This window comes from Argiope bruennichi, chromosome 3 (genome assembly GCF_947563725.1).
Source record: "Argiope bruennichi chromosome 3, qqArgBrue1.1, whole genome shotgun sequence".
Lineage (NCBI taxonomy): Eukaryota > Metazoa > Arthropoda > Arachnida > Araneae > Araneidae > Argiope > Argiope bruennichi.
This window is the reverse complement of record NC_079153.1, coordinates 30,809,532-30,820,153: the sequence shown is the minus strand read 5'-3', so window position 1 is coordinate 30,820,153 and position 10,622 is coordinate 30,809,532. Positions and strand designations below refer to the sequence as shown.

Here is a 10,622-nt window from a genome sequence, read left to right as displayed (position 1 = left end):
ACTATCTACGAAGCAATAAAGCTTCTCGTGAAATTTCGCTTTAGAAACCTGTCTGAATAAATGAAAATTAAGTGTAATAGATGTAAAACAACTATCTCAACAAATATATGATTAATTTTCATCTTAATTAATGTTGGAATTTCATGAATTATAATTGCCGGTTGTTTGTATTTCATATGTATCAAGCAGATTTTCTGCTTGATTATCAAGATTAATACTTCTGTATCATTATAATATTTTTATAAATTCTGGACGTGAACACATAACAATGATGAATTTGTAATTAAAAAATAAAAGAAGAAGAAAGAGGAAAAAACAAATAGCACATTGCGATTCTCGTTTCGACTGTCGTTACTTATTTTTTAACTGTATCCATGTTGTATCGTATAAACAAAACTGTAACGGTGCTATCCGAAAAATCGAAGTATTTTTGTACGTTTTTCAACTTACTGAATAACTATTTTGGTAAATGGAAGCGGACTGTTTCCGTTTGCTTTATAATCATCTCAGGAAATGATTTATAAAAATAGTCTTAAACAGCAAAGTAAACGTTCAATTCATTATTTTTCTCAGATACAGTAGCAGTCAACACATTTAACGAATTAAAAATGTCGCCTTGCTGTGGACAAACGGAGGATTCCGTGTCAAAACATAATAATTCTCGTAGTTGCACTGATGTTTTTTGCCTCTCTATATTCGGAATATTTTGGGGTTTGTTAATTTTTGTCGCTGCTTTTGCAATTGTCATAGGTAATCCAACCAGACTTGCATATGGACAAGATAGTTTCGGAAACACCTGTGGCATGAAAAATGAAGAATTGGGTAATATGACATTTTCTGGAATGGATATGACAGAACGTCCATATTTGTTTTTCCTGAATATGAGCAACTTGTATCATTCATTAAAAATATGTGTAAAAAAGTGCCCCGACAAAAACTTATGGAATGAAAATGACATTGAAGAATTTGAATCTAATACTGGATCGCACTTATGCCGTTATGATATAGCAAATTTTAAGGGTAGAAGTGCCTTATATCCAGTTGTGAGAAATGAAACTGTTGATAAATATTTTCTTCGTGTTGAAGAAAATAATGGTCACTATGCATGTCCTAAACCTCCTATATTGTCAACCAAATCTTTATTCAAACGATGTGTGCCTTTGCCTATAGCTAACTTTGCAGGCGATATAATTTATAGTGTGTATGCTTATTTAAATAGTTTTGATACTATTCAGCAAGTAGTAAGCGACATCTATGCAGTAAGAATAGAAATGCTGTTTATGGTTGCAGTAGCTATTATTGTATCCATAATCATGGTGATTTTAATTCATAAGTTAGCCTCTTTTGTATCATGGATCATAATGGTTATTGCTAGTATAGCATGTATCGCTGGAACATGTGTACTATGGTGGACTTACGTAGACATAAAATGGCAGCTGGATTCTACTCCTTTTAACCAACTGTTGTCTGAATCGGTTCAGAATGAACAAACATTTTTAGTTTATTCTATTTTAGCCACTATATTTACTGCAATATTACTTTTGATTGTTTTTGTGTTGAGAAAGCGAGTAAATATTGTAGTCTTATTATTTGTAGAGTCTGCAGAATGTATTAAAGGTATGCCGTTCATCCTCTTACAACCTGTTTTTACATTTATTGCTCTTGCTTGCTTTATCACATTTTGGATTTTTGTTTTAGTTGCTCTTGCCACAGCTTATTATCCAACTAAAAATAGAATAGAAAATCCTTTGCAGCTAACATCTCCAGCCCCTTTTCCTGAAAATTTCTCGGGTACTATTGTACCTGCCCCAGTGTTGGAAGAAGAGCGAGTTTTAAACAAAGCTTTCACTCTTGTTAGTTTCACTGAAAGTTCTTGGGTTCAGTACATGTGGTGGTACCATCTCATTGCATTAGTATGGACCAGTGAATTCATACTTGGTTGTCAACAAATGGTCATTGCTGGTTCTGTTGCTACATGGTACTTTTCAAAAGATCGTAACAATATACCAAGGCCCATTTTGAAATCTGTTGCAAACCTTATTGTTTATCATCTGGGGTCTGTTGCTCTTGGTGCTTTTCTTATCACTTTATTTAAAATTCCTCGAATAATTTTAACATACATGATCAGTTTCATGAAAAAATATCAAGAATCGAAGTGTATTTCATGGTGCCTCAAATGTTGTGTTTGTTGTTTATGGTGTATGGAAAAATGCATTCGTTATTTGAATCATAATGCTTATACCATTGTAGCAATTCAGGGTATTAATTTCTGTACAGCTGCCAGGGAAGCCTTTGATATCTTGGCTTCTAATGCCTTACAAGTTGCAACAATTAATAGTGTTGGTGATTTTATTCTGTTCCTTGGAAAATGTAGTGTTGCTGCAATCACTGCCTTTTTCAGTGTTCTGCTCTTGAAAAATGACCCAGAACTGCACTTCTATGCTATACCTGTTATTCTTATTACAATTATTGCTTATTTTATTGCCCATTGTATCCTGTCAATATATGAAATGGTAATTGATACCTTATTTTTATGTTGTTGTGAAGATATATTAAGAAATGATGGTTCAAAAGAGAAACCTTTCTTTGGTGGTAAGTTAGTACGTTATATAAAAGGCTATGATGGTCATAGTTTACAGCCTTTGAATAAAGTTGGTGGTGATGTATCTGAAACTGAATAAGTAGATGTATTTATATGGCAACTGCTTTGGTCAAATTTGCTTCTGTAATATCTTATGTAATTTACAGAATAGAAATTCTATTGTAGAACATGGATTTATTAGTTTAGAAGTGTTTATACTGTACTTAAAAATGCATTCTGTTACTAATGATATAACTAGTAATAATTAAGTATTCTTTTTTAAGAGGATGTCCATTTTAAGCAATATTTACTTTGTAAATGAAGATATTTCTTAAAATGCAGTTTTAAAATTTTAATTTTGTACTTCATTCAATTTTTAACGCACAAAGCTTAAAGCTTACTTATGATTCCTGATTATTGTGAATTACACTATAAAGTTAAGAGCAGTAGAAATACACTATACTTGTATTTCTAGCGTTCTTAACTTTCTAATTAATTTGAATTTTTAAAAATGCTTGATTAAAAGTAATTTTCTAAGAAATAATTTTTTGGCATTGAAAAAAGCATACTTAAAATTTGACTTGAAAATGCTAATGAATGTTGTAATTGAAAATTTAATGTGTAGTTGATTAACTTTGTATTTTCACTATTGCTATTCAATATTAATATTTCAAGCTTTATATATATATAAGATTTATTTGAGCAACTATATATATCTTTTAGATTTATTATTTTTTATGAAGATTTTTTTTTGTATAAATGTATGACTTGAATTCAACAGTCATGTTCTATTAATTAGTGATATTAGTTTTGTAGCAGTATTAGTCATTTAGATTTATTTCTGTCATTGTTGATGCTCAAAGAAAGAGATTTTGTAAACTATAGCAATTTATATGTCTGGAGACTTTTTTCTTGTACTCTCTGGCTTGTTCTTTAACTATGTAATTGCAAGTCTGACTCTGGCTGCAATTTTTAGCCCAGTAATCAGCAAATTTTTATCCATCATATTCATAAGAAGAAGAAGAAGCATGAAGAAGTAGTGTGATTTACAGTTTAAATTGAGACTTCTTAAACTATTTATCATGACTGCAGTAAGATTTCATATATAGATTTTGAATTAACAAAAAAAATTGGCTATTCTTCCATTTTATTATTTTTTTTTTCATGTCAGTTTGTAAAAATGATTTATAACAGCTTCTTCATTAAAATTTGTTTGTTCTAAAATTTCTAACTAAATCTTTTCATTGTGCATTTCATTTTATTGGGATTTTAGTTCTTTGCAGAAAAAAGGAAATTCTGTGTTGAAAATTTTAAAAAGCTCTAATTTCAACATCTCTATTTTAGAAATGTTTCATTTTAGTATTGTTCAGTGAAATCAAAGGAATGAATATCAGATTATGTCTCAGACAATTCTAAAACCTTTGCCTTTTTTTAATGTTTTGTTAATTCATTCTGGAAGAAAACTTTCAGTACTTATTTTATGTTTTATTATGGTAATCGCACTCTATTCTAGAAACTTTCACATCTGATACTGTTGCTTCAATACTGCTCACTATTATTATGTCCAATATTTAATAAATAAATAAATATAAGTTATATCTATATATGTTAGAAATTATAAAAATGTGAAAGTAAAAAAAATTTTTTAAAGAAGGTTGTTACATAAATTTATGTAAATTGAGGCAAAACATAATTTGAGATGGTAATAGAGAATACAATGATAAACAGTATTTATTTTAAAAAATCAAGAAAGCTTTTATTGTAGAAACAGTTTTGTATTAAAAAGCATGTTTTGTTAACGAACATAATATAAATAAAATAATGGTAAATAACTTAGCATGCAACAAAGCAATTAGCAAAGATGTATAAATATAGTTGTTTCTTTTTTCTTTAGTCTTTACTTCTTGTAGTAATAGGCTTTTGATGATAAATATTGATCAGTAATATCCATAAAATTCAGAATTTTTTGCTAATTGATCAGTAACATCCATAAAATTCAGAATTTTTTGCTAAGTTGAAATTACTGAAAACTTAACTAAATATCTTGTCATATAATGGATCTCAAATAATTCTTTAAAAAATTTTATCTGGAAGAACATTTTTCATTTGTCAGAAAAATTATAAAATTCTCACCATTACAATCAAACATATGAAAATTTGCTCAGGTTTATCTTTGTAACTTTGGTGCATTTTCATTTTTATTCATAAGAAATTATTATTATTTAAATTCACAAAATTCCAATATTTTCATAGTTGGATTTGATAAGATAAATTGTCCAAAAAGTATGAGATGCAATCATTGATAATAGTTAAGTTCATTGAATTCATCTGAGTAATTATGGACCAGTGGAAGATGAAATGAATGCAGAGAGTATGGGGATTCATTGTTCTAGGTTTTTTCCTTTCTAAAACCCAAAGAAGGTAAACCAACTTACCTTCCTAATATTTTCTTTTTTCTTAAGAGTTTCCTTTTATTTATTTTTATGTCTTTATAATTTCTTTGAGAATTCTTTTCCCGGAAGATTCAATGAATCTCTGAGGATAGTGACTGAAGCAATGTTTTAGCAATTATTTTGTTTTCTGTGTTAGCTGGCATTGCTATTAATATTAGTGAGCAAAAATTCATTACAATTTAAATGTCGTTTTATACATTGATGTCTCTGTAAAAAACAGATTTTTAGAATTGAATATACATTTTTCATAAAATTAAAAATATGTTGCACAATAATTTGTAACAGTTTTGTTTCTTATTCTCTTTATAACAATTTGAGTTTCGATTTTTAAATATTTACTATATTAAATATAAAGAGTACAAATTGTCTAATCCCATAATCATAGACTGAAAAGAAGGCTGCAATGTTTAGTATCTTACCATTAATTCATTAGCAGTATATATCTATGTTCAGAGTTTGTTGCAAAAATATTTTTCCGTAAACATTTAATAATGCTGCTCAATAAATCTCAATTTTCTATAGTTCAAAATAAGTCATTTAGTGTGTTGATATATCTATTTATTTAATGAAATGCATACTTTATGTTCAGTATATTTTTGTCATTATTGAGTTTTATGGTATCCTGAAAATTATTATTAATCTTATACAATTTATTAATGTGTTTTATGTAATTTAGATATTGTTACATTTTCATGCTTTCACACAGTTAACTTTAAAATTAGATACTCCCCATCTGTTTTTTAATTATTATTTTTTAGATGTGAGTATTAAAGGCCACACCTTTTACCAAGACGAAAGAAATTATTTTTGAAATTTATTAACCTGCTGCTGTTTATTGGTTATTTGTAATTCATATTTGTTAAATTTCCTACCGATTCACTTGTATATAGGTGTTTTTTTAGAAAGTTTAATTGTGCAGAAAATTTGTTATGTCTTTTTCAAGTTAAAAAAAGAAATTTGTATATGTAACTGATAAGCAAGAAATAATATCAGTAATTGAAGTATCAGAAAGATTTAAAAAGCATTGTTAGCATGATCTACTATGTTTGACATTTAAAACAAAAAAATGGTAATATATTATTAGAATGATTTTTTAGGGATTGCAAAATTAATCATATCAAGAAAATTCTCAGAATATATTTTTAAGAGGCACAAATTTTGGTATAACCCATTGTCAATTGCTTAGATGAAAGTTGATTTTACACTTGTTTATCATTGAAGAATTAATTTTTTTTTTTTTTTCTTCAAAATTTTAAAGTCGTATCATGAATATTGATGATAAATTTGTCTCTAGTTGACAATTCATCTGAGAAAACCAATTTTCACTTTTTCATCATTCAACTTATAATTCCTAATACATCTAGCTAATATATAATAACTCCCATTTAATAACTTTATTTGTTAAATGGGATTGCAGCTATGGATTTTTAAAATATAATTGTTGTTTATAAGGTTTTACATTTCTCAAGTACTTTGTCTAAATGATGTCAGTGGCAAGCTGGTTTTTCATTTGTATCAATATGCACAATTTTTAACTGCACATCCTTATACTTGAGCATTTTGCCACTATTTTCATGTTTTATATATTCATTGTATAAGGATTTGAAAGCTTTATTTTATTTTACAATCATCATTTGAAATTATTGAGAACATTCCATTGTTAAATTTTCTGATTGTCACTTTCAATCTGAAATTATTTGCATCTTGCCCTTCTCATTGATTGTAGTTTTACATCTGTATGTTATAATTAGACTGCACATTTTATCAAAGATTTATGTTAAAATTTCAAAGTTGAAATTTTGTATTTCACTGAATTACTATTTTTCCCTGATGGAAATGAAGTTTTATTTATCTTACTGAAGTTATTTTTTATACTTTGATTTTGTAATTGTATGTGTTCATTAATATTCATTATTAAAAATTTATTAAATTTCAATTTTTAGCTCTTTATTAATAATTATTTTTTATAAAATCGTGAAATGTTACAGGAAAATCTGTTCCAGGTACAAAAAAGGAAATGGTACAATGATTGAAAAAATAGAAAAAAAAAAAAAGAGATTAGTGTTACAAGAGCTGCAAAGTTGCCATTTTATTACAATGAAAAAAAAATAGTGTTTATTATTTTTTAAATGTGTAAAAAAGAAGGCAGAAAATTCTCCTGAAATTAGTTACAGTAGTATACCATTAAAATCAATATTTCTTTTTTCTGACAGATATTCAAAATACTTAGGGGTTTTTTTTTTCGCTCTTTCTTCTTACAAGTATACTTTTCCCTCTATAAAAAAAAAAAATATGAGTGCATTATTATAAAGAAAACTAATTATTAGACAGTATTTTTACAAAATGCTTTTTTTAAATAAGAAGGTACTAAATTGTTAATTAGGGTAATGTTGTTGCTGTTCACTTGCAAACTCTGAAATGTGAGATGTAATATCCAAAATCTATAATTTAATTGCTGATTCTATATTTTTTAAACACTATTTGTATTTATTTTTATTTAATCACTTTCAGCAATTTCCTTGTTTATTCACCATTAATTAATTATTATAATTAATGTATTAGTTTTTGATGAGTTAAAAGCATTATTACCAAAGACAAAGAAATGTATTGCAAAATACTGAAAAAAATGTTAGTATTTGAATTAAATTGTGATACATAAATAGAAGGAAACTATAGAAAATGCTGTGCGTTTAATGAAATTAGAGATTTAGATTTTCACATTAAACTGTTAAAAAGACATTCGGTAGAGCTGCTTTCTAAACAATATCGGATTCAAAATGAATAATACTATTTCCAGAGAAGATTATCTTTCTTTAAGTGGGAATATTTGCTTATGATTATAGCTGAAAGATAAGTCTTATCTCTAAAGTAAATTTGTTTGAAATATGAACAAAGAAATAAAAATATTGAATTAATCATGCTTCTTTTATTACTATAATTTTTTTTTATTGTAATATCTACTAATAATGGAGGAGAATGTAACTTGACACACAAATGGCTGAACTAACTTGACTTGGAGATTTTTTAGATGTTAAGGACTTTCCCATTAGAACTTTTTTCTTTGAAAATTTTGATTTATTAAAACTAAATCAGAATTTTCTTTGATAACTTCCAAAATTATGGCACCAAAAAAATTACATAATATGTGAATTTAAAGCATCTTTCTTAATTGATTCTCTTATAATTTTTTCACTGATATTAATAAGTTAAAATATATTTTACAGCAGTACTTTTCATTTTTATATGAAATTCAAATTGTTTTAATCATTACTGCTAATGTTTTATTCTGGTGTTGTTTTTTTTTCAGTTCTTTATAACATAATTATAATGATTTAGCCTTTTTCTCCCTATATTGAGTAAAATTTCTTTTTAAAGCATGATTTTATTAATGCTTTTTAGTTCTTTAGAATTGCAGATAAAATTTTTAAAAAAATCCATCCTGGCTTAGTTTTTAATTTAAAAATTGTACATGTCCAAAATTTTTTTCTTTTTTTGACAATATAATTGAATGTATAAAAATGTGTTATTCATTAAGCTTGAAATTTTGGTTTCTTATTTACATACATTAATTTTTGTTTTATTTTTTTAATGAATTAATAAATAAAGTTCTCCAAATTAAAGACACTTTCACATATATTTTATGGGTTTGTTTTCATTTCAGCAAGCAAATTGCAGATGGAACTGTTTCTCTTTTCAGATAAAGAATCAAGTTTAAAATGAGATATAGAGATCAGGCAACTACATATCACAAACAATAGAAAAAATTAAGATAAAATTACATGTGAGATGTCTATCAGAGTTTGAAATATTTTTCTCAGAGTCAGCTAGTCTCAAAAGGGTAGCCAATATAATGAAGTAAATTTTTATATATCTTTAAAGAAGAAAGAGATGCAACTTAAAGATATGATGAATCGATGAAATTGATTTGATTTTCATTATAACGATACAATTTGTTGTTGCAAATTGTACTTGACAATCAAATTCAGAAGCAAATTGCAGTTGCTCACTTAACTCACTTAAATTGGTATCATTGAAAAGCATTTTTAAATCTTCAGGATGGTGTAAAAACCATTTTCGGGTGATGATATTTTCGGATTTAAATAATCAAAAATACGAAATTTTTGCTCAGGTTTTAATGAATTAAATTTTTTAAGAATCTCTCGTAAATGTGCTTTCCTTTATTTTAATATATATCTTGTTCCAAATTTGATAGATCTGGATTCAACGTTCTGTCCCACAGAACACCATGACAGACTTACTCTTTCATTTTCATAATTAATAGAGATTGAAATCAAGCAGTGAGGATTTAATCACACAGATGGTTTTTGAAAAGCCTCCAAAATTGTAACCAATTACGGAAAGATATGTGAAAGATATATATTAACATTAATAAAACATTAATTTAAAATCACCTATCAAAATATAAAGAAAAAAAGAGAATTGGGAAGGGCGTTAACGTGATCCAAACTTAAAATCTTGTTCTATAAATGTGCTTCAACGTTATAAATTGTTAACAAATTACCGATCTTCAGGTCTTCAGAAAATTTTCGCAGAATACTTTTCATACAATTATAATAATCCGAACAGTTTTTTCTTTGTTATTGTTAAAGGTTGGAGACGAAAAATGTTTAATTGAGAAACAAATAGTAAGTGCTCTTTTCGATATGTTTTAATTAAAATAAGATTGTAAATATTTTATTCTTATATATAATTGTAATTATATTTATAAAATTTTAATTTTTTTTTTTTTTTTTTTTTTTTTGTAAAATTTATTATTATTATTTTCTTGTTTCTAATTTTGTCGAACAAAATTTCATGAATTAAAATGACTGATTCTAATACCTTTTCGAATTTATCATAAGAATTCTATCATCCGAATATGAAGCAAATTTATAGTGGGTATGCAGGTAAACACATATCCGCTATGGCTTGGTTGAATTTCTTTTTCTCTTGATTGGATTTTTGGAATAGATCCGATCTCTGTTTAATTAAAATAATCACGATTTTACTTTACTTTCTATGCAGCTCTTAAAATATCTGTTGTGATGCACGCTTTCAATTTTTCTCTCCGCAAAATATGACTTAAGAATGATAAATGCAACAATACACATACATCTAGTAGTTAATTTAAAGTAAGAAACTAGAAACGCAGCATATATTTTAAATTCAGATCTTGTCTTTGCGAGATATATAAGATTAGTTTTAAAGCTATGCAGATGATGGAATTTACAGTTAAAAAAATGCATATAATGTTCCAACGTTAATCTAGTAATTTTAAGAACAGAACTTTTCTTGAAGAAGAAAATTCTTTCAATTTTGGGAAATATCCTTATAACTCAGTTGGAGGTTGTTGTTTTGTGTGTGTGTGTTTAAGTGATAGTCATAGTGAATGTTCAATTTTCCATATTCTTTCTTTACAAATAAACCTGTTTCGATGCAAAGAAGTTTTCCTTTCTTTTTGCTTGGTTTACTTTTCGTATATACTTTTCATTTGCTCTTGAATTCGATATTGTTGATTAAGAAGCTAATTCTCCAATAAAATAAAAGCAAACAAATTTCATTATCTATGTTTAGAAGAAAGCAGGCTA

General features: G+C 26.7%; 1 protein-coding gene across 1 annotated transcript; it reads left to right on the top strand.

Annotated features, from left to right (window-relative positions):
• Positions 1-391: 391 nt before the first annotated feature.
• Positions 392-6,856, top strand: LOC129963488 (choline transporter-like 1). Its single transcript, XM_056077897.1, has one exon. It carries the CDS (start codon positions 609-611, stop codon positions 2,679-2,681), a length of 2,073 nt encoding a protein of 690 aa, XP_055933872.1. The 5' UTR covers positions 392-608; the 3' UTR covers positions 2,682-6,856.
• Positions 6,857-10,622: the final 3,766 nt, after the last annotated feature.